At 44.7% G+C, this 24,444-nt stretch overlaps 1 protein-coding gene across 4 annotated transcripts in view; it reads left to right on the top strand.

Annotated features, from left to right (window-relative positions):
• Positions 1-24,444, top strand: part of PPP2R3A (protein phosphatase 2 regulatory subunit B''alpha) — a 148,161-nt gene that overhangs the window by 26,712 nt on the left and 97,005 nt on the right. For all 4 annotated transcript variants that reach the window (XM_073360239.1, XM_073360240.1, XM_073360237.1 and 1 more), the window contains exon 2: positions 11,935-14,544. In XM_073360239.1, coding sequence (XP_073216340.1) covers positions 12,532-14,544 — 2,013 coding nt within the window. In that variant the 5' untranslated portion in view covers positions 11,935-12,531. The remainder of the gene's footprint in view (positions 1-11,934; positions 14,545-24,444) is intronic.

Genomic DNA, 24,444 nt, shown 5'->3' with positions numbered 1-24,444 from the left:
ATGGACAACCTACCCTAATTCTCAATTACTGAGTCTTCAATCATTGATCTATTTTGCTTTCCACAACCAACACTCTGTACAACTTTTCATGAGTGAAGTACCCAAATACTTGGATGCTAATATCTAAACTATATTCTTAAATTTATTCACCTAAATTTGGGTTATTGCTGATTATGTACCATATGACTTTTAAAAACAAACTTTGTATTTGATGATAATCCAAGCACTATACCCAGATGTACAGACATTCTTTTCTCAACCTGTGTATTATATAATTTTAACATTAGCTTTAATAAATTTTTTAAATTGGATGGCTGTAAACAGTGAGGATGCGGAACAGCTATTTAGGTTGGTACCAGGCCATAATTTGGGACAAGAGGGGTAAAATTGAAAAGATAAAATTTAGGCTGAATATTAGGAAAAATGTGTTGACACTAAGCTGCCTTAGAATGTGGACTAGTATTTCTAGGGCAGTGGTGGAAGCTCCATTGCTTGGGACATTTAAAATTAGATTGGAAGGGGACCGAATGTGTTACCAGTGGGGGAACACACACGAGGAGAGTTAACTCTCAGAAGCCAGATCAAAAAAGAAGAATAGTCACTATCCTAGGATGTGCTCCTAAGTGCTAGTTTTGGCTCCCCTGCAATCCACAGAATTCCCCCAAACCATATAGGCACCGGAACTGACTCAGCACCGGGATTGTCAGGGTAGCAGTTCCCTCGGTGCCTTTGTTTTTGCTTTGGGGCATGCACGTGTTTCTCTAGGTGTCTGTCTCTGCCTAAGCCCCAGGGCGATTCACAAAGCTGGGGGAGATAGGCATTCGTCTGCCTAACTCGTGGGTGGGGACCAAGCTGGTTGGGAGCCCAGAAGCCACCTACTGGCTCGGATCCCCTTCAGAATCTAGCGGCTAGAGGAGCTGGTGGTGGTGCCCGTGCCAACCTTATAACATTTAGCCAGTGATTAGAGTACTCGCCTGGGATGTGGGAGACCCTGGTTCAATCCCCCCTCCTTGTCTGAGGGGTAGGAAGGATTTGAACAGGAGTTTCCCACCTCTCAGACAAGGCTCTAACCACTGAGCTATGGGATATTCTTAGGTGGGGCTCCCTCAGTTTCTCCTGTTGAAGCTGTTCTGCTGTGGAGAAATAATTAAATAATTGCTTGGGAAGGGGACTGGACCCAGGGTCTCCCACATCCCAGGTGTGTCCCCTAAACACTGGACTGCCGAGCCATTCTCTCTCGCTCTGTTCTGGCCCAATAGCTAAGTATTATTCACAGTGGAACAAAAGCAGCAGGAAAGACTAAGGGAGCCCCCCCTCCCCCAAATCAAGCTATCCCATAGCTGTGTGGTTAGAGCACTCTTCCGAGAGGTGCAGGAGACCCCTGTTAAAATTCTCCCCTCGCTTCTGCCTGAGGAATTGAACCTGAGTCCCCCATGTCCCAGGCCGGTGTGCTAACCACAGGGCTAAAAGGTATGAAGTGGGTGCTGCCACTTCCTCCTCCGCTAGCAGTTTTGCATGATGTGAGGCAGGCACCTAACTCGTTCCTTCAAGAAACGTGTTGGGCGTCCAAGTCAGCCGACTCCAGGAGAGGGTTCCCGGTTGTGAGTTGCAAGCAGAGAGAAGCACCTCCCTCCAGGGCCCAGACTTAGGAGCCTACCTCATTAGCTTAGGTGACTCTCTGCCTATTGTGCTGGCTTTTTGAATGTGGATTGCATTCTAAGGCTCCTATGTTTCCCCTTTCATTGCATAGGGAGCCCAGGGACCTAACCCCGGCTTTGTGGATCATAGTGTTGTTCCTGGAATTTTCTAGCTGCCTAAAAGTTAGGTGTTGCAATGCCCTATTCAAGAGAGAATCCCAGGCGTGGAACATGTCTGTCCCACAGAGAGACAGAGGGAGAGGAGAACTGGCTACTAACTTCCTTTTTGCAGCACGTGCTGGGAACGGAAAGAGTTTTGGGCCCTATATAGCATAGCCAGTCCCACCTCTGTCAGTGCTGGAGACGACATGCAACCCCAAGGACCAGAGATACTTAGACCTGGTGGAGACATACAAGTATGTGTTTTCCTTTGGAAAAAAAGTCGTAATTCTTAAAAAGATGACTTTGGAGACTTTGCTCACTGTGGCCCAGCTTCAGCAAAGCACTGAAACATATGCATCAATGGCACTGAGTCCCATGCTTAACATTCAGAGCTTTGCTGAATTGGGGAATTGCATTCTGTGTAATTTGGAGTGTTTCTGTTGGTGTGGAAAGCACCCTGAGGTTTCAAAAATGACTAATCTTTATCCCAGGGCATCCTAAATCATTGCTGTGACTGATGATACACCCCATACCTGTGAGCATCCCCCTAAGTGCCCCTCCCAAGCCCCTGGGTACTTGGGGGCCATTGCCAGATGGCATAGATTATAGCAGCCGAGGACGGGTATAGAATTGGCACCAGAACAGGGGAGCTGCATCTGACTCCTTTGCAGCCCTGCCCAGCTGTGCCTGGCAGTTAGTAGGTACAGGATGGAATGTTCAGCAGACAGGTGCCTACATGTTACAGACACTGACATTACAAGGTGGGTGGTTTGGAGATGTGGATTTCAAGTGTGTAATCATTGTGATGTTTTACACAGTCCTGAGAATGAATATCAACAGTGTCCCAACCACACATTCATAGAAGTGTAGGGCTGGAAGGGACCTGAAGAGGTCATCTGGTTCACCCCCCTACACTGAACAGGACAGAATATACATAGACCATCCCTGACAGCTGTTTGTCTGAACTGTCCTTGAAAACTTCCATGGCAAACTTCCATGGGGTGGGTGCGGGGGGAACGGATAGCTCAGTGGTTTGAGCATTGGCCTGCTAAACCCAGGATTGTGAGTTCAATCCTTGAGGGGGCCATTTGGGATCTGGGGCAAAAATTGGGGATTGGTCCTGCTTTGAGCAGGGGGTTGGACTAGATGACCTCCTGAGGTCCCTTCCAACCCTGATATTCTATGATTCTATGAAACAACAATGTTGTTTCTAGTAATTTTATTAAATGGTGTGAATTTGCTGATTGCACATATTTAACAACCCGGGCATGCCTATCAAATATTAATATTCAAAATAATTGGATAGATATGCTGGGTTGGGGTGTTTTTTGGGGGTAGGTGAATGTACTTTGTCTAAGTATTGAATAAATGGTAACAATATCTAAATATCAATTTGTCCTCTGTTTGGCTGATTGGGGCTTTCATTTTTCCATAACAACCACTTTCCATATTTTTGAACCATCCTTCTAGAGCTGGACTATTTTACTTTTTCTAGTGAGAGGCTATTGGGAGTCTTGCAGCTACTAGCAGACAAGAGATTAATGATACATTTCCTATTGAGTGACCTTTTCCACTAGGAAGCCCTAGGACTATTACCAAAGGATCATTTGGTAATAATTATTCCAATATTTTGTGATATTTGGCTACAAATTGCACCCCAGTATTCTTTAATGACTGGATATGTTCATATATGCATAAAATTTGCTCTTTCACCGCAATTTCTCCAACATTAATCACCATTCAATATAGATATATACTTTAACCTGACTGGTGTGAGGTACCACTGAAGGTGTAGTGTAAAGAAACTTTATATTATTGTACACAGACTGAAATTGCTGGTCTTGGTCCAGATCAAACCCTGTGTTGGGGTAACTTGTCTATCCAGGTTCTTTTTTCGAGTGTCAAATAGGCCCTTTTTTTCCCAAGGAAAGTTGTCTGAAAAGATTGATATAAATCTAGTTATTTTTTTGTTTCTTAATTAACCAGACACCGTTGCTTCTGTTAAAGTTAGCTTTTCTAGACAGTTGAAAAACATAATCTCTGATTTGAAAGTATTGGTACCAGGAAGAGTAGGCCAGTTAAAGTCAGTTTTGATCTCTAAATAAGTTAGAAAAGTTTCTTTGATGAATAGCTGGCTAGCCATGTGCATTCCATGGCTTTCCACTCTTTAAACTCTCTGGTTCATGATTTAGGTTGAGGTCTGGATTGTTTGCAAAAGTTGTCATTGGTGGGGAAAGTAACTTATTTTATTTTTAGTACTATCCCAAAGACATAGAGTAGCCTTTGCTAAAGAATATATATAAATTTCTGGAGGGTGTAATTGTTTTTTATTAATCCATGGTAGCCTAGCAGTGTTTACACTGCCACAATTTTCGGTTCACTAAAGACCCAGTGAAAGCGGCAGAATCTTGTGGCACCTTATAGACTAACAGATGTATTGGAGCATAAGCTTTTGTGGGTGAATATCCACTTCTTGACACTTTGCCACTTTCACAGATCCAGACTAACACGGCTACCTCTCTGGTAAAGACCCAGTGTTGGGCTGGGTTAGAGCACTCCCAATCCACTACGGCTTTGAGCTGGCCAGCTTGATAGAACCATAAAATATTTGGAACAGCTAGTCCACCCTGTTTAGTGGGTCTTAACAAAGTATGTGCACTCACTCTTGGGTCTTCTCTTATTCCATATATCGTAAATTCTAACATCGTCCTCTGTATTCCTGCTAGGGCTTTATCTGGGAAAATTACAGGAAGATTTTGAAACAAGAAAGATATCCTTGGCAAAATGTTCATTATGACTGTGGCTATTCTTCCCAACCAAGAAATTGCATACTTCCCCTGGCGCTCTAGATCTCTTGATGTTTCTGAAATAATGGTTTGGCATTTAAATAACACAGCTTTTCTATGTTGTTTGAGTTTGGAATTCCTAGGTATGCTGTAGGATTTGTTACCCATTTGTACCCAAATGTTTTCTGAAGGAATGACTTCTCAAAGGCTGGCAAATTTATAGCTAGCATTTGAATTTGGCTTAATTTACTTTAAATCCAGATGCTTTCCCAAAGCCATGGATATTTTCAGATACTAATTTTAGGGAAATATTTGGTTTAGATAAAAAGAGTGTTACATTACCTGCATATAAAGCTATTTTCTGATGTATTCCTGCAAGTCTTATTCCTGTTTTGGATTAATTGTTCCTCATCCTCTGTGCAAAAAGCTCCAGGGCCAGTGCAAACAGTAAAGGAGCCAATGGACATCCCTGCCTAGTCCCGCTGTGTAATTCAAACAGAGGAGATGTAACCCCATTCAGTGACACAGCTGCTTTTGGACTGGTATAGAGATCAGTTGTCCATTTAAGGAACTTGGGGTCAATGTCTGTATGGAACAGGACTTGAAACAAAAAGTTCCACTCTATTCTATCAAAAGCTTTCTCTGCATCAAGTGATAAAAAAAATTGATCTTTTTTTTTTTAATATGGAATTATGGATGATTTCAAGTACTCTCCAAATATTGGCTGACATTTGTCTAGTCTTAAGGAATGCAGTTTGATCTGAGTTTATATAAACTGAATATATGGACTGCAATCCATACTAGTATTTTTGTTAAAATCTTTGTCACGAGTCTGCAGTGATATGGGTCTATAAGAGCTGCGTATGGTAAGATCTTTTCCAGTTTTAGGGAGAACAGCCACAGTAGCTGGAAAGCCATCGGGGTCCTGGAGTTCTACTACTTTTCATGTTTGCTATTGCCCCTAGGATTTCTTCTTCTCTTGTTTCTTTATCTAAAGTTTCTTTTTCAGTTTTGCTTATATTTGACAAGCCTGTTACTGCCAGATATTTTTGAATAATTTCAGAGCTTGGAGTAGCTGAGGTATAGAGGTTTTTATAATAAGGACAAAGGAGCAAAAGTATATAACTGTCCTTTCCTGATTGTTTTTAATTGGTGGAATAATACATTGCTCTTGAATCTCCTTGAACTTTTCAGCCACCATCTTATCACACTGATTTCCTTTTTCATAAAATATCTGCTTTGAATACCTAAGGGCCTTTTCTAGGGCATATGTCAGTGATACTCAACCAAGGATACACAGAGGTCTTCCGGGGGTATATCAAGTCATCTAGATATTTGTGTAGTTTTACAACAGGCTACATAAAAAGCACTAGTGAAGTCAAATTATGAAACTAAAATTTTATACAGACAAAATGAGAAAGTAAGCAGTTTTTCAGTAACAGTGTGCTTGATACTTTTGTGTTTTTATGTCTGATTTTGTAAGCAAGTAGTTTTTAAGTGAGGTGAAACTTGGGGTACGCAAGATAAATCAGACTCCTGAATGGAGTACAGTAGTCTGGAAAGGTTGAGAACCACTGGGATATGTCATCAATATATTCAGTTTTCCCCTAATATTAGTTAATTGTTTATATACTTCTTTTGAACCTGAGTTTTTATGAATGTCTTGTAATCTTTTTATCTCCTGTTCTAGTTCTGTTTTGTCTTCTTTAGCACTCTCTTTTTTCTGAGAGCCTCTACTTATCAGCTGGCCCCTCAATACCACTTTACCTGCCTCTTTGTTTATTGTCTGTATAATTTATTTGAAAGTACTGAATCATAGAATCATAGAATATCAGGGTTGGAAGGGACCTCAGGAGGTCATCTAGTCCAACCCCCTGCTCAAAGCAGGACCAATCCCCAATTAAATCATCCCAGCTAGGGCTTTGTCAAGCCTGACCTTAAAAACTTCTAAGGAAGGAGATTCCACCACCTCCCTAGGTAACGCATTCCAGTGTTTCACAATGTCCTCTTTAATTGCTTTGTCTTGAACAAGCAGCCAGTTCATTTTCCAAACAAGTGATCTTTTGGACCCATCTCAGCTATCAAATATTACTACCAAATATTAGATCTATTGTAGTGTTAACTGATGGGGGGGGGGTGTGAATAAAATGTGTAATCCGATTCCCCTGGGTGCATTTCTGTCCAGCAATCTGAGAAAGTGAATTGTTGTCACAGAGAAGTCAATACTGTACCTGCTTCCCTGTCCACCTTGGGTTTTTAATTCTGATCTGTCCCAGTAAGGACTTGGTATACAACTAAAGTCTTCTCCGAGTATAATTGTCCTTTCCTCAAAGCGTTGCTGTATTTTAAAGAAGCCCTTAAAGTTTTTTGCTTTTGGTTGGATGATACATTGAGTCCATTGTTGTTATAACCCAGCAATTGTGCCCTTCAGTAAAATAAACCATTCCTCCTTATCCTTAAATTGATCTTTAATCTGAAAAGGTATGTGTTAAGCAAATATTATGACCACTCCTCTTTTCTTTTCTTTGGCTGAAGCAAAAAATGTCTGCTGAAACCAATTACCTTTCATGTCCATAATTTGCCTCTCCTGAAAATGAGTTTCTTGAAATAAATAATCTGAGAGTGAGGGTTTTAAAGTTCTGTCACAGCTTTGTTCCTTATAATGACATTATTTAGTCCTTTGATGTTCAAATATATTACTTTAAAAGGAAAAACCATTCAGAATAACTATTTAGCTTATTGAAAAACTTGAAATTATTGTGATTCTTTAGCTGTTTGATGGCATGAACTCTTGTGTGGCCAATGTCTCTCTTGTTTCTAATTGTGTTATATTCACAGTTGTGTGCCTGAATATGGCTTGGTTTCCATTTGTGAACTTCCCTACCTATTTCTTGTAATAATTCCTCCTTTGCCTACCCTGTTCCCTCCCTTCCCCTGAACTCCCCTTAGTTTAAATAAAAAAACTAAAACACCAACATAGCATATAAACCAGTTATAACAGTATAAGAATTGCCATAGTGGGTCAGAGCAATGGTCCATCTAACTCAGTATCCTGTCTGCAATAGGAATGACAAAGTAGATTGCACTGGTGAGGGAGTGGCACTGTATGTGAAAGAAAGCATAGAGTGAAATGTAGTAAAAATCTTAAATGAATCAGACTGTACCATAGAATCTCTATGGATAGAAATTCCATGCTTCAATAATAAGAGTATAGTTGCAGGCATATAATGCCTCTACCTGACTAGGATGGTGACAGTAACTGTGAAATGCTCAGGGAGATTAGAGAGGTTACAAAAAGAGAAAATGCAGTAATAATGGGGATTTCAACTATCCCCTTATTGACTGGGTCATCTCAGGACAGGAGGCAGAGATGAAATTTCTAGACACCATTAATGACTGTTTCTTGGAGCAGCCAGTCCTGGAACCCACAAAGGGAGAGGCAATTCTTGATTTAGTCCTAAGTGGCGCACCGGATGTGTTATAAATGGTGAATATAGCTGAACCGCTTGGTAACAGCAACCCTAATGTAATTAAATTGGCATTTTCCCTTCTCAAGGATGTTCAAAGAAACCCACCCCAGTAGCATTTAACTTCAAAAAGAAAAACTAGACAAAAATGAAGAAGCTGGTTAAATGGAAATTAAAAAGAACAGTTACAAGGGTGAAAAGTCTGTAAGCTGCATGGAAATTATTAAAAATCCACCATAATAGAGGCTCAAACTAAACGTATACCACAAATTAAAAGAAACAAACATTAAGAGCACCAAAAAAGTGCCACCATGGCTAAACATCAGAATAAAAGAGGAGGCTAGCAGCAAAAAGGCATCGTTTAAAAAATGGTAGTCAAATCCTGCAGGGAAAAATAGAAAGGAGCATAAACTCTGGCAAGTCAAGTGTAAAAGTATAATTAGGCAGGGGAAGGATAGCTCAGTGGTTTGAGCATTATCCTGCTAAACCTAGGGTTGTGAGCTCAATCCTTGAGGGGGCCATTTAGGGATCTGGCCTAAAAATTGGTGATTGGTCCTGCTTTGAGCAGGGGGTTGGACTAGATGACCTCCTGAGGTCCCTTCTAACCCTGATATTCTATGATTCTATGAAATTAGCTTTTTCCACTCAAGAAAGAGATCTTGGAGTCATTGTGGATAGTTCTCTGAAAACATCCACTCAACCTACAGCACCAGTCAAAAAACAAACAATGTTAGGGAACTAATAGGAAAGGGATAGCTAATGACAGAGAATATCATAATGCCACAATATAAATCCATGGTACACCCACACCTTGAATACTGCGTATAGTTCTGGTCATGCCAGCTCTGAAAAGGTACATTAGAATTGGAAAAGGTACAGAGAAAGGCAACAAAAATTATTAGGAATATGGACAGCTTTCATATGAGGAGAGAGTAAAAAGAGTGGGACTTTTCAATTTATAAAAGAGATGACTAAGGAGGGATATGATAGAGATCTATAAAATCAAGAATGGTGTGGAGAAAGTGAATAAGGAAGTGTTTTTACCCTTTCCAATTATATAAGAACCAGGGGTCACCCAATGAAATTAATAAGCAGCAGATTGTAAATGAACATAAGGAAGTACTTCTTCACACAACGCAGTCAGCCTGCCTGAAGCTGGGCCTGTATGACAGGGGATGGATCACTCATTAATTGCCCTGTTCTATTAATTTCTTCTGAAAAAGCTGGCACTGGCCACTGTTGGAAGACAGGATAACAGGCTATTGGTCTGTTTCAGCATGGCTACGCTTATGTAACATTTTGTTAGCTTTTTTGACCTCTGCTGTGCATTGAGTTGAAGTTTTCAGAGAATTATCCACAATGACTCCAAGATTGTTCTTGTGTGGTAACAGTTAATTTAGAACCCATCATTAGATATGTGTAGTTGGGACTATTTTTTCCAATGTGCATCACTTTGCGCTCCTCAGTGTTGAATTTCATCTGCCATTTTGTCATCCAGTCATGTAGTTTCTTGAGGTCCCCCTGTAACTCTTTGCAGTCACCTTTGGACTTGACTATCTTGAGTAATTTTGCATCATCTGCATACTTTGTTTACTTTTCACCATTGGGCAAATTGACCATTTATTCCTACCCTTTGTTTCCTATCTTTTAACCAGTTACTGATCCATGAGAGGACCTTCGGTGTTAGTACATGACTGCTTAGTTTCCTTAAGAGCCTTTGGTCCAAAAACGATTAATATGATTTGCTGAATCCCAACCCCCCATACTCTTCCTGTGAACACTTTCATGGCTTCTCTTGCAATCCAGAGGTGGTGCATTGTCTGCCTATGGGATTTTAACCCTCATCCTTCGGGACAGATTATCGTCTGATCACTTGAGTTACATGGGGAGGATTTACACACAATCCCTAATGGCTCCTCCCCATCCTATATAACATAGCTACTATTCAGCTGTTAATTCTTGGTGACCTGCAAGAAGTCCCTTCTGGTTAATCTTTAGGTTATTCCTCAGGTATCAGAGTTCTCTTTTTCAGCTTCAATTCTGTCATTGCTAGTGCGGTCTCTAGTGTCATTTGTTTTTTCTTTTCCTTCACTGTCTGCCAAGACTTTTTCAGAAGCTTATTTTTGGTTACTACCTCTGGAGTAATATCCTCTGGTATGGCTGAGCTTTGGATTTCTGACAAGAGTGTATTTTTTCCTCAGTTTAAGTCTCTTACTACATAATACTGATTTTGGAAGCTGAATTAGAGTTTAAATGGCAATCCCCATCTGGAGCAGATATCTGCCCCCCCCTGAGGGCTGCTGTAATTTCTCACAACTCTCTTCTCTTTATTAAGGTTAGGGCAGAGAGTTCGTGGAAAAATTGCAGTTAGTGGCCTTTGAGTGTGAGCTCTGAATGTTCTATGGTTTTTTTTCATAGTGATATTTTTCTGCTGATAATCATGGAATTTCAGAATGAGATCTCTGGGTCCATCTCAATGCCCAGGCGGAGGAACACTGCCCTGTGTGCTCTCTCTACATTTACCTCTCCCAGAGAGCTCAGATTTAACAACTCCACAACTAAAGTTTTTCCTCCTTCAGCACTTTCAGGCAGCACATTAATTCTGAGATTGTTCTGTCTTGCTCTGTTTTTTTTTTTCATCCAATTTAAGCTTCATCTCTCACTCTCTAGTCCAGGGGTGGGCAAACTTTTTGGCCTGAGGGCTACATCAGGGAATAGAAATTGTATGGCAGGCCATGAATGCTCACAAAATTGGGGTTGCGGTGCAGGAGGAAGTGAGGTCTCTGGCTGGGGGTGTGGGCTCTGGGGTGGGGTTGGGGATCAGGAGTTTGAGGTGTAGGAGAGTGCTTTGGGCTGGGACTGGGGGCTTCGGACGGTGGGAGGGAGATCAGGTCTGGGGCAGGGGTGTGGAAAGGGGTGCAGCTTCCGGTTAGGGGTGTGGGCTCTGGGGTGGGGCTGGGGATGAGAGGTTTGGAGTACAGGAGGGTGCTCCGGGTTGGGATCAAGGGGTTTGGAGAGTGGGAGGGGGATCAGGGCTGGGGCAGGGGGTTGGAGGTGCTGGCTCCGAGTGGCACTTACCTCAAGTGGCTCCCGGAAGCAGTGGAATGTCCCTTCTCCAGCTCCTACGCGGAGGTGTGTCCAGGCGGCTCTGCACACTGCCCCACCCACAGGCACCACCCCTGCAGCTCCCACTGGAGCGCTTAGGAGCTGGAGCGGGGCCAAACTGCGTGGTGCAGCCCCCGACCCAGCACCCCAGTTAGAGTCTGAAAGGGGTCTCCAGATTGTGAACCACAAACACTCTTCTTAGTAAGAAGTAACTCTCTTTTTTTTTTTTAAGAATCCATTCTTTGCAGCTCTGATTTTGGGGGCTGGGGGGAGTTTAGTATGTTTAGGGGTCAATGGAGGCAGATTACTTTGCCTCAGAGCTCAGGCAGCCATGTTACTGCAGCCCCCTGCTGGTCTTCAGAATATATTTGACTTTACTTATGTGATCACAGTGTGCAATCTAGGCAGCGTGCAGTGTTGGTCTTCCTCTCCCACCCTAACACCCATCCTCATTCTCAGAAATGGTCAAAACAGTTATGCTAAATTTTAAGAAAAAACAATCTCCTTGAGCAGCCCAGAGGAAGTAATTTTGGAATGTTACAAGGAGCTGAGAAAGAGTCTCTAGAATGGAAATGCATGGGCAGCCTTATTTTAAACATAGGCAGGCATTTCAACTGCATTACCATGTTTGGCCCACTGATTCTCATGGTGCCATTGCCCAATACAAGGTCATGTACTGGGAATTAGATCTGGTGTCTTACGTTTGGTACAGTATTAGTTAAGGTTACATAATCTCTCTAGTAATGATATTGACTCTTGTATTTGTTTTTATTGCAGGTGTCTCTCTTACCAGTTGGCAGAAACAGATTATTCCAGCTTGCTGTGGATTCCTCATTGTTATGTTGCAGCTGATTAGTATCTGCCTTTTTCAGCACAGAGCATCCCTCTCTAACACCCCAAGCCTGAAGAAGGAGAACAAATATAAGGGAAAGAACAGTTGTTTTGTCATTTCTTTAGTCTGGGAGTTAGTATGTGTTCTATAATGTCTCTTACTGAACCTGCCCTGGACTATGAGAAGGGAAGCAATGGATGCTGTTTTTGTGGTCAACAAAGTAATCTCTGCTTGGAGTACAATTTTAAGCAATGTTATATAATCAAACCTTGTATGTGCTGCTAATCAAACATATAAGTCAAACCTTATATGTGCTGCAGTGGCAGTTGCACCTTTACTGCAGATACTGCCCCAGACCTCGCCAGGATTATAGACTTTACAGTTCAGAGTTTTCTCTGTAGTTAAAAATTATTTTCTTAATTAATGGGATGAGACTGAAATAGGAATGTTTTCATTAAACCCAGCCTGGGTTTGAAGAGGCGGTTGGACCTTCTGAGTTTGTGGTGAATTTCAGAGCCTCGCTGCTAAGGGGAATTCATGCTATGGCAGCAACCTATCAGCTTGTAGTCACTACTGTGAACTGTTACAGCAGTGTCGTGATAGACTGTCACTTTCAGCACACTGTGCATTACTGCACTGGAACCTGTCAGGTGTTCAAGCAAGGAGTTGCGTGCATAGTGGCCCACCACAGTATTTGTGCAGAGCTACTTCGAGTCCCTGCATCTAATGTCAGAGGTGCAGATCTAGACCAGAGACTTCCAACTCCTGAAAATGGGCTAACTTTGGCTGGGAATGAAGACTATCAGCAGATCCTCCCAAGTAATCCAAGGCTCAAAAAGGGATCTTCAGTGCAAGCCACCTGCAGTCTAAAAGATATCACTGGGGAAGCTATAAATCTTGCCAGTGGTAAAATAAAGGAATTCTCCTTTGAAAGGCTCAAAAACTCTTCCAGCCATGTGACCTACAGAAAAGGAAGGAAAGTGAGGTCAGAATCATTCAGCAGACGGTCACTTGATTTTGATTTGATTTATGGACACTTCAGCAATGATGAGAACTGCCCTCCCTTTGGCTTGTTGCAGACTCCCTCAGCTGGGGAGAAATGGCAGGAGAGCTGCAATGCTTCAGAGGGAAATGTGAATACTGCCACTTCCCTCTCCACCCAGGCCTTCTCTGAAGAGAGCTTTATCACCCAGATTTTGGAAAAGCACAAGCTGGACAGCTCTTCTGGTGGAGATATTAAAGTGTGTTTGGACATTCTGCTCAAATGCTCTGAGGACCTGAAAAAATGTACAGATATCATCAAGCACTGCATCAAAAAGAAATCTTCAGGTGATATCAGTGGGGGAAATGATAATGACGCCCTGGCCAGTTCTGAGATGATCTATAGGAATTTGATGACTAGGTTTTCTTCCTACCTGAAAAAGCTCCCCATTGAACTAAAGCAGCCCAGTCACGTGGAACTCAGTGACTTGGCAGAACTGGTTACTAGTTTGCATGGGTTGCAGCAGGCTCCCTTTTCCCCAATATTTGGCAATGAGCAACCTCCTAGGTATGAGGATATTGTGCATTTGCCATCCGCCATAAAAAGACCCTCTCTTACTGTAGAACTGCAAGATGGCCAGCATGAGATTGGCACAACTAGCCCGCCAAAACCTATCCAAACTAACAGTGGGGGCTTTACCTCAGACTCCTTGCACAGTGGCACCCAGCAGAACAACTCAAGAACTGTAAAAAATGCTTCTACTGTACCTCAGTTACTAACTGTAAGCCCTTCCAATTGTGTGTCTTCCATAGAAATGCTATACATTGAAGAGGAGTCAGATGGGGAGATAGTACTAGGCAAGGAAAAGAGGGCAGAACATAAAGGTAGCTGGGAGAGTTTAGAGAGCAGTCAACAGAAAACTGGAAGCCCAGATCTTACTGTAGTCCTTAAAGAGGCACCTGCCAGAGTTCATGCTGAAGCTGTTGCCCAGACCTCTGAGAAAATCACCTTTATAGAACCAGTCTCAGATTCTCTTATGAGTGATTCCAGGGCTAGCACTTCTTCAGGAGAACAAAGAGAATCAAGGGAAAACAACCAGGATGAGATAGATAAGCTGCTGTTGGACTTGGAGCACTTTTCACAGAAAATGGAGAGCGCGCTGAAGGAGCCCACCGTGAAGGAGAACGACCCTGGATGCCTGAAGGACTTTGGCCAAGAGGGTGGGAAGGTCCTACCACTAGCTCTTGAAACCAAAAATAAAGTCTGTTTATTTCCTGACAAAAACTCTACTTCCCCTTTGTCAAAGACCGTGGAAACCAATGGCCACAAAATGGAGGAAGACGACAAAGCCCTTCTACTACGTATCCTGGAAAGTATCGAGGATTTTGCCCAGGAACTGGTGGAATGCCACATGGGCAAAGGAAGTTTATCCAAAGAGAAGGAAATGATGCAAATTCTTCAGGAAACCTTAACCACTCCGTCACAGTCCTTCCCAGCTGTACAGAGAAGTATGGGTGCTACTACCAAAGACACTGTCCCCACATTGATTCAGCAGGCCCCAGAGGTGATCAAGGTAAGACATCAAAGCCTATGGTTGAATAATGAGTGAAAGGGACACTGGAAATTATGAACAACATGTGAGTGTTGAATGAATGTGTGTACTAACGTGAAAGGACAGATCTGATTTACTGAATACGATGTGGACATGGATTGAACAGTGGCTTTTAAAAAAAATAAATGTATCGCAGTTTTAATCTGAGATCATCTCTTCCTTGCTGCAGGAAGAGCCTTTCTCCTTGATGGTTGTTCTGGGGTTGGTTCTGCTTGCAGTGTCCTGTAAGTGGGCCCTTTATACCCGGGGGCTAAGGAAAGGAAACTTCATTGCTCAACAGGTTACCCATGGAAACAAGAAATGAGCACCTACAAAACCTTGCCCTGGGCCTGGATGAGCCAGAGTAGCCTCCCTTACTAGTTCTGAGTGCTGGTGTGTCCCTTGCCTCAATTCAAAGCCCACAGGCCTGCCTTACCCTGCTTTTCTCCATTCCCCCGGAGCAGGAGAGCCAGCACCACCACCACCCCTGGAAAAGGGGGCAGAAGCTGGCGAGAGGCAGTTTCTTTTACTCTCTCTTCCAAGCACGAGGAGCCAGCGTGGAGTCTGGCATTTTTTGCAGTGGGGGTTCGGGAGCAGGGAATCCAACACACTGGTAGCCAGTTTCGCTGTGCTGTGCTGTGCTGTGAAGCCAAGTGTGGATCTGCCCAGGAGATGGTGATGGCTTGGAACCTGTTGGGAGAGGAGGGGCCTCAGTTGCTTGAACAAGCTTTGTGGCCTTACCTTTGCATTAGGGTTGAATTTTCAAAAGCGCCCAGGATACACAGGCAGGGCCAGACTTTCCAGAGTCCGGCTCCCATTTAGGCACCCAAGTAAGGGCCAGGTTTCCAGCAGTGCCCAGTAGTGCCAATGGGAGCTTATGAACAGCTTTTTTTTTTTAAAGAAAAGCTCTGCACCTTTTTTTTTTTTTTTTTATAGCATGTAGCTATCTGCGGGTGTGCTGACAGGGGCAGGGAGCTCTTCTGGCTCTGGCTGTGAGTGCTGAAATCTTTTTTAGACCTCAGACCCGCCGTCAGTTTTTTTTTTTTTTTTTTTTTTTTAATATTTTTTCAGGCAGCTCCGCTAATAGCGGGCTACAAGCAGAACCTTGTCTGGTATCACTAGCAAGGGAGAGAGACTCCTTCCTGCAAGAGAGAGAAGAATCAGTCAGGGCCCAAACTCTCTGAAATAAATGTTGGTCTTACCCTTGTTTGTTTATTTACAATGCAAGGGCAGTGGAAAGAGTCTAGTTGCTCTTCAATTATGAATTTCAAACAAAATCTTTATTGCTCCTTGCTGATGTGTACAGAGATGGCAACAACTTTTTTGTTTGTTTGTTTGAAGGAAAATTTTCTGGTGTGTTTTGTTTTGTTTTTTCCAGCCTGAGGAATGTGTGTCCTGGACTTCCCTCTTTTCATGGGGGACTGTGGCAGTCTTTGGAAAGCTGGAACGCGGCTGTTGCCAGAGTCTAAAACCTGAGCCACTGCTCTCTCCGCTCCCAGTCAGGGTGAACATGCCACCTCCTCATTTGAGCCTGGGAGAGCTGAAGAATTAGTTTCACCCTTCAAGGATGTCACCTGCCTATTTTCCAAAGACTTCTGAAGTCCTCCAGGAAAAAAAAGGATGTCAGGACTTGGTATTGCAGAAACAGAAAGCGCAGTGCTAAAACATGGATGCTGTGTTTCTACATCATGACGAGAGCAGTAAACAACACAATTTTGTGGTTGTTGCTTTGGAGTTGTCCTGTCATACATGGTGATATTTTAACTAACTATGGGGAGGCAGTAAATGTTGCAACCCCAGTTTCCGTAATAGAGCTCTATTTTAGCCCCTCCCCCGCATGACTTTGGTTTGGAACATTTTGTTTAGCTGACAATTGCCAGGTTTCATCTGAAGACAAAGGAGACTGTTTCAGGGAAGCCCTTGTTGTACTAAGTGAGGCAACTGTAAAATGTGGATAACCATGTTTACTCACTTCTCTAAAGTGCTTTGAGATCTTCAGATGAAAAAGCGCTAGGTAACTGCAAAGCTAAGCACCACATCTTTCCGATGGGGTGACTGGCACCGCAAGGTTTAGTGAATTGGCTGGGAGGCACTGTGGCTATGGAGCCAAGCACTTTATTAGGTTGTGGCTATGGAGCCAAGCACCTTATTAGGTTGTGGCTATGGAGCCAAGCGCTTTTTACCCATAATCTGAGTTAAAACAGGGTGTGCCCACTTGCAGCTGGCCAGTTTAGTAACAGTATCTCCAGAACATATGTATCTTTTCAGATATCCATTGAACAAAGCTTGGACTCCATAGGAACCCTTATTCACTTGCTTAGCACTACTCCCTCCTTTTACTGAATAGTCTGGAAACCAATCTACCCCACTTCTGTAAGACTTTAAAAACTGCCTTCACTTACTTACACAAATTCAGAACTGAAAGATGTAAACAATGAACAAAACCCCTCAAGTGCTGAGAAATTCCAAAAACTCCAATCACTTTGTACCAGACCCTCTGCTGGCATGAACTAGTGTAGCTTCATTGAATTCTATGTTGGTTAATGCCAGCTGAAGAGCTGGCCACTTGTTTAAGAAAACAGTTAAGGTTACAGTATTTAAAAACAAGGAAATGAACAGTTAAGGGCTTCATCAGTCTTACTCTGCGTATGTAACAAACGCACATTATACTTATTATAGGCAGGGCTGGTATCACTCAGTCTTATTAAGTCTGCACAACACTTCCCATTATAAAATCCTGTTTTCAATTTGACTTATAATTTTGCCAAATGTTAACTGTTTTGGCTGAAATGTTCTGTGCGGGATGTCTGCCTTAGCTTGAATGTTTAAGGAAAATTTCAGCTCAAATGGTTCATCTGTTTCAGAGAATGAGGTTAGGGACAAATACATATTTTACAATGTTAAAAAAGTTCTGACATTTTCTTTGCAAAGTTCTTGTGCCCCTATGCAGGGCCGGCTCTAGGCACCAGCAAAACAAGCAGGTGCTTAGGGCGGCACATTTCTAGGGGCAGCATTCTGGCACTGACCATGCCGCACCAGAAATGTGCCCCCAGCTCGCCTCCGCTCCGCCTCCACCTGCTCCCCTGAGTGCACCGCCACCGCTCCGCTTCTCCCCCCTCCCTCCCTCCCAGGCTTTTTCGCGCGGCAAGCCTGGGAGGGAGGAGACGCTGAGCAACAGCACGCTGGGGGGAGGTGGCAGTGGTGGAGCGGAGGTGAGCTGGGGCGGGAAGCGGTTCCTCTACCCCCCTCCCCCGTTACTTCCTGCGCTCCCCTCCACTCCGCCGCCTCCTCCCCTGAACGTGCTGCCTCTCCCTCGCCTGAGCAGCGGCGTGTTCAGGGGAGCAGGCGGAGCGGAGGTGAGCTAGGGCAGGGGATTGCGGTGGGGGAGCTGCAGGAAGCAATGCGGGGGAGAAATGCGGCATGCCTGGGGGAGGAGGCGGGGCCGGGGATTTGGGGAAGGGGTTGGGAAGGGGCAGAGTTGGGGCAGAGCCGGGGGCAAGGGGGGGCATGAAAAAAAGTGGGGGCGGCTAAAAATCCTAGAGCTGGCCCTGCCCCTATGCTCCGGAGTAGGCCCCTGAAAGTTGGCAAGGGATGGCCTTTGAGTTAGGGATGTGCCTTTTGCTAGCCACATTTTGGTGAATTTTCACTAGGATAAGTTATACAACTTTGAAAAATATCAGTTTGCACACGCTCAGCAGAGACTTGTTTGATTTTAAGAGTTAAATCTCTGAAAATTCCATCCTCACGGAGCACAGCTTCTACGTGTGACCAGAGTGTGCATGTGCCATTGCCACAGAATATGCTCCAACCCCAGGCTACAGGGGCAAAGTAGGACTTTCCCTGTAATTGCTGCTCCAGGCCAGGATGGGTCCAACACCAGAACTGGGTCTTAGAGCAGGGAGGCTGTTTCTCCTGTGCTCTCAGTGACATCCCTGCTGGGCTCAGGTAGTGTGGAGGAGCAGCTGCCTGAATTGAATGGAGAGAGGCCAGGAACCAGACCTAGGGGGGCTGAATGGAAGGGTGCATGAAATAGATTGGGACAAGGAGCCTGGGTGGGGATCACTGAGATTGAAGGCTGGTGGAGGGGGAGAGAGGGACACTGGGACTAGAAATTCATGGGGATCCTGGAACTGGATAGGCAAGGAGACTGGAACAGGGAGCCAGGGAGGGAAATCAGGTGTGGATGTGGGGAATACTGAAATTGGATGAGGAGCTGTGAGGGAGACAGGTCTAGCTAGCTAGGCAAGATGACAGAACCAGTGAAGTGAGGGTAAGGAGGTGGGGAGGGGGAAAGGAGATATCAGACAAGGAGCTGGAGTTGGGGACGAGAACTGGGATTGTCTGGGTAAAGAGACTGGGACAGAGTGCCAATGGCAGATGTGGGGTGCACTGAGATTGGATAAGAAGCCTGGAGAGGGAGATTGAAACTGGGAGCCAGTGGAAATGAGGAATGTCGAGGCAGGGGTTGACTGGAGAATGGGGCAGGAGATAGAGATTGTGGTGTGGTGGGAATGGCTGGGCAAGGAAACTGGGACTGGGATGAGAAACTCAAGAAGTAGAGAGTGGAACTGGCTTGGTGAGGAGAATAGGACTGGGATGAGGAGCTAGAAGTGGGGAAGAGACAGGACTGGGACAGGGAGAGGAAGAGGTTGTAGATGATAGGGCAGAAGAGTGTCTGCCCACTAGAGAATGCTCCCCTCCAGAGCATGAAATGGAACCCAAGGTTCCTGAGTCTGCTGTTACAAATATCTGTGAAGCCCATTGGCAAAGTGTCCTTGGCCTCTCTAATGCTGGTCCACATAGAAGGTAACAACCTACTACTGCTACCAGTTACTCCATTAGTTCGGGGTGGCGGGGGGGAATCTAATGGTTGCAACTCTGCTGATGTCCCACGTGGGTGTTAATATGATGTCACATGATGGAATTTCTGTTTTTTCAGTTTGCTTTTTTTAAAACCTACACAATTGCAGAATGTTAAAAGATCATTAAGGTTGCAAAGTCAAGCACTCACAATTAGGTTATACCAGCTTTTTCTTCAAATGATGGTCACTATTGTATTTCAGTGAGGGTTATGCATTTGCACCATGCTCCCAGAGTTGGAGAATTTGAAAGTAGTGTCTGTTGGCCCACACAGTAGTGTCTGTTGTGCCCTGCCTCATCTCATGTTCATGTCTGAGGTGAGAAAGGACAGAGCGGACTGACTGCGTCTCCAGTTTCTCCTCACCTCCACATGGTCCGGGTCAGAACTTTCAATGTCCTCATTTCTGATGCACTTCTAAAAAAATTAGTTGTACATAGTCTTATGAGTTTTATAGTAGATTTACCAGTTTTATTATTATTTTAGTTCTGATAGTTAATAGTTTTAGTGCTTGTTTTTAGATAGACTTTAGGGTTTTCACTCCTCCTCCCCCATACCTACTTGCGGGTACTGGACTATGCGAAGGACTCCAGGCTTCAAAGTCTGAGCCTTTTGCTTGCGATTCTTCTTGGTTAGCAACAACCAATAATACTGCCTCTGCTGCCTGGGGGAAGCCCACATTGTGGCCATGTCTAGTATTTGCCAGTCCTTCCACCACCGCACCCTAGAAGACCGGGCACTTCACCTCTGGAAGCATCTTTTGGAGCTCGCCATGAGACCTCACTTGGACCCAGGCCGGGGAACTCCCCCATACATCGTCCTGATTCAGTGAAGAGCGCACCTCCCACTACCACATCTGACTCCGGTGCCAGCAATACCATCCCCACAGACCCCATGGTGGGGCCTAGTCAAGAGGTAAGGAAGCACACCCATAAGCAGGGACTAAGCAGTGTTTAATTTGTAATGAAAGAGATGCCAGAGGTCAAGCAATTAGGTGCCAGGGCTCAAGCAATTTTTTTTACTTTCATAACTGCGTTGGCAGGCCCAGAGGTGCCAGGGCTATGAACTGCCAAGCCTAGAGGTGCCAGGCTCAACCCTGGCACAAATTAAGCACCAGGACTAAGCCTTCCTCCAAATCAAAGAAGATGGATGCTCCTTCCACCTGCTTGGCCCAAGGGGACGGCGTATGCTCTAAGTCTGATAGGCACGAGAAAAAGACCCATAAGCAATGGGATCCAGTGATTCCAGGCACTGATACATTGGTACCACCATCTGTTGGAGCCCACAAAACATGCGACCCTCCCATATTAGGAAAGACCCCAGCGCTGGTACCAGTACCTGGGAAAGAGAGAGTGCCTCTCACACCAGGGTGATCCAGAACAGTGACTGAGCCTCAGGATGTATTTGCCTTCCAGATCCAGAGTCACCCCCTCCATAGGGTCCCTCCACTTCTAGAGAGATCATATCTCCAAGGCCTCTGATATGGGATCCCTCACCCCATACACGGATAAGCTACACTCTTCCACCAGCTCCGACGGTACCGCCATTGGAACCAGAATTCACCTTCTCCTCTTCCAATGAATTGGAACTGGAAGAGCCACCTTTATCATACCATTCGTATGCACCATCACGGAGACCATCACATCCCTGGTGACATCTACCCCTCAGTCACCACAGATCCATTGGTACCCCATTCTGTGGGGACTCCCACAACCTCCATCGGATCCAGCTTATTGGCCATATTTGGGACCCTGGACACAATATTATCCCTTGGAATCTACCCGGGCCATGAGGGAACCATCACCTGCCTCCCCCTTGAGGGTACCCACCGGTAGGCAAGCAGATCCAGTGGTGGAGGAAGAACTTTTTAGCCTGGTCCCAGCAGTTCCACTAGAACTGGCAATATTCCCTTCCTCATCTCCAGTTGAGGAGGTGACTACAGCATCCCCTCCCACACGGGATGATTTCAGACAATTTCAGGAGCTGTTATGGTAAGTTTTGTGGGAAACCCCAAATTTCTTCAGAAGAAATCCAAGACTGCTAGCATAAGCTGCTGGATATTCCTCCACACTTTGGGGTCAGCGAGAATTGTGTTACTAATTAATAAAGCCATTCTGGAGCCTGCCAGGATACTGTGGCACACCCTGCTACATACATAGCTATCCCCAAGGGAGCAGAAATGTTCCTGCCAAAGGTTTTGAGTTTCTTTTTTTCATCCACCTCCAAATTCCCTAATCGTCCAGGCTGTGACAGAATGGGTCAAACAGCAACACCCCCAATCTACACTGTTTGATAAAGTGGGGAAGGTCTGGAGTCACCTTCTACCACGTAAAGTATTTTCATCATCTAGCCTGCAATTCATGATTGTGAATTATCCGGCATTTCAGACAAATATGACTTCCTGAATTACAGTAAATTAGAGGAATTTACGGATAGCCATCCACAACACAATAGTGCTCATTTTCAGGCAAAAAGAAAAGGAGTACTTGTGGCACCTTAGAGACTAACCAATTTATTTGAGCATAAGCTTTCGTGAGCTACAGCTCACTTCATTGGATGCATACCGTGGAAACTGCAGCAGACTTTATATATACACAGAGAATATGAAACAATACCTCCTCCCACCCCACTGTCCTGCTGGTTTTCATTTTCATTTTCAGGCACTTATTGAAGAAGGGAAGTTTGTGGTCAGAACGGCCCTCCAATCTGCAGTAGATGCAGCGATACCTCCTTCAGGGCCATAGTCAGGGCTACAGCCATAGTCATGCACAGGGAGTCTTGGCACCATTCTTCTGGTTTTCCTAGGAAGATACAGAACACTATTGAAGACCTCCCTTTCGACAAATTCCATCTTTTTAACCAGAGGACAGATGAATCACTGCATATGCTAAAGGATTCCAGGGCTACTCTTCGCTCATTGGGCATCTACACTCCTGCCCTGTAATGAACATTCCAGTTCCGGTCATCCCCCTGACACTACAGGTCTTATCAAGTATATTCACAGAGACCTTTTGAGCATCCAAGGAAATGTCAAAAGGCACAGAGGTCTCGCTTTCCGGTGCCCCCCTTGCAGGCTTCAACATCACAGATACAGCCTCCAGCCATGAGGTATTCCTGATGCAAGCCCGAGAGTTGCCAACTACTATGCCTACCACCTCACGATTCCTACTCCCTTTGGGGGTCATTTAGCACTCTTTTCCTACACTTTGAGTGCAATAACAATGGACAGATGGGTGTCAAACATCATTCACCATAACTATACGATCAAATTTGTGACAGTACCCCCTCCAAAACCCCCTCCATGCCCCCCTTCAGGGACCACTCTCATGACAGTATTCTCACCCAAGAGGTGAACTTCTTGTTATAACAGGGAGCAATAGAACGTGTTCCTCTGGAATATCAGGGAACAGGATTCTACTCAACCAACACCCTCATCCCAAGAAGAAAGGTTGGTGGATATCAGTGCTCAATCTCTGGCACCTCAATCATTTATCCACAAACTCAAGTTTTTTACGGTCACGCTGGCAGCCATAATTCCATCCTTAGAGAAAGGCATGTAGTTTATGCCTCTCAGTATGAAGGGCACTTACTTTCACACCGATATTCATTCTGCCCACAGACATTTCCTGAGATTTACAGTGGGTTCCCAACGTTTCCGATAGAGTCCTCCCTTTTGGGTTAGCTGCTGCTCCCAGAGTCTTCACCAAAGTATTTTCTGTCGTAGCAGCCTGTGTCAGGAGTTACAGCATCCTTGTATTTCCATATCTCAACGATTGGCTCCTAGCCATGGGATCCAGACAAGAAGCCCCCACGTCAACCTCAATGTTACTCAACCTCCTTTTCTCTCTCAGAATCAGTGTCAATGTCAGATAATCAATCCTTGACCCCACACAGTCTCAGGACTTCTGCAGGGCTTCAACCAGTTTGGTGACAGCATGAGCTTACTTGCCCATAGACAGATTCCACACAATGAGCGGCATCATAACATAATAGTGAACAACTTGCCTGTCCCGCCTTGGCCACATAGCTTCATGTACCTACGTGACCCCATGCCTTTGCTGCCTCCCGACGTGGCTCCGGTCCATTTACTTGCCAAACTGCCACTTCACAGACTTCATGCTGACAGTCTCCACCAAAGTACTGTCATCCCTCCAGTGCTGGACAGACCCACATTGTGTATGTGTGTGGGTTCCCTTTCTTCCCTCCTCCCAGACAAGACAATCATCACTGATGCATCCCTGGTGGGCTGGGGAGCCCACCTGAATAACCTCATGACTCAAGGAATATGGACTCCCTGAGAATTCAGGATGCACATAAACACCCTGGAACTCTGAGTTGTGAGAGAGGTTTGCCAATCCTTTCTTCTCTTTGCACGGTCCCCTCATGTTCTCATCAAGTCAGACACCTGTGAAGCAAATAGGTCTCTGGTCGGGGTCCTCCATCTGGCGAACATGTCTTCTATGTCAACAAATGGGAGGAACAAAATGGGCCGCGCTGTGCGCAGAGGTGGTTAATCTCTGGAATTGGTGCATCAATCACTAGATCCTCTTGTCTGCAGCCTATCGTCCCAGGACACATAATGTCATCATGGACTCGCTCAGCAGACATTTTGCGATAGACCATGAATGGGAATTTCACAATTTGGTAGTACATGACATCTTCACCCAATGAGGGACCCCGATCAGAGACCTGTTCACTTCAAAGATGATCAGCGAATGCATGACATACTGCTAAAGGGGAGACCTCGGTCACCACTCCCAGGGTGACACCCTCCCACTCTTTAACAGCCTCTTGTCAAGTAATTACAATAATATATAAATCTCCCCAGCAATCCATAGGTGATGGGGAAAAAAAATAAAATGCAATTAGTTTCAGAAAATTAGAATGTAATACATTGTAGAGAAATAGCCCACAACACTCACACTCAATGGGACGAAACACCTGGCACCTGAAACCTCTAAGGCTGCGACTGCTAATGGGAATACCAGTGCTGTTAAGGTGTTGTGGCAGTTCACTTGAGTTTG

Source organism: Lepidochelys kempii, chromosome 9 (assembly GCF_965140285.1).
Source record: "Lepidochelys kempii isolate rLepKem1 chromosome 9, rLepKem1.hap1, whole genome shotgun sequence".
In the NCBI taxonomy this organism is placed as follows: domain Eukaryota; kingdom Metazoa; phylum Chordata; order Testudines; family Cheloniidae; genus Lepidochelys; species Lepidochelys kempii.
The sequence above is the reverse complement of the archived record's forward strand: the minus strand, read 5'-3'. Positions and strand labels throughout refer to the sequence as shown.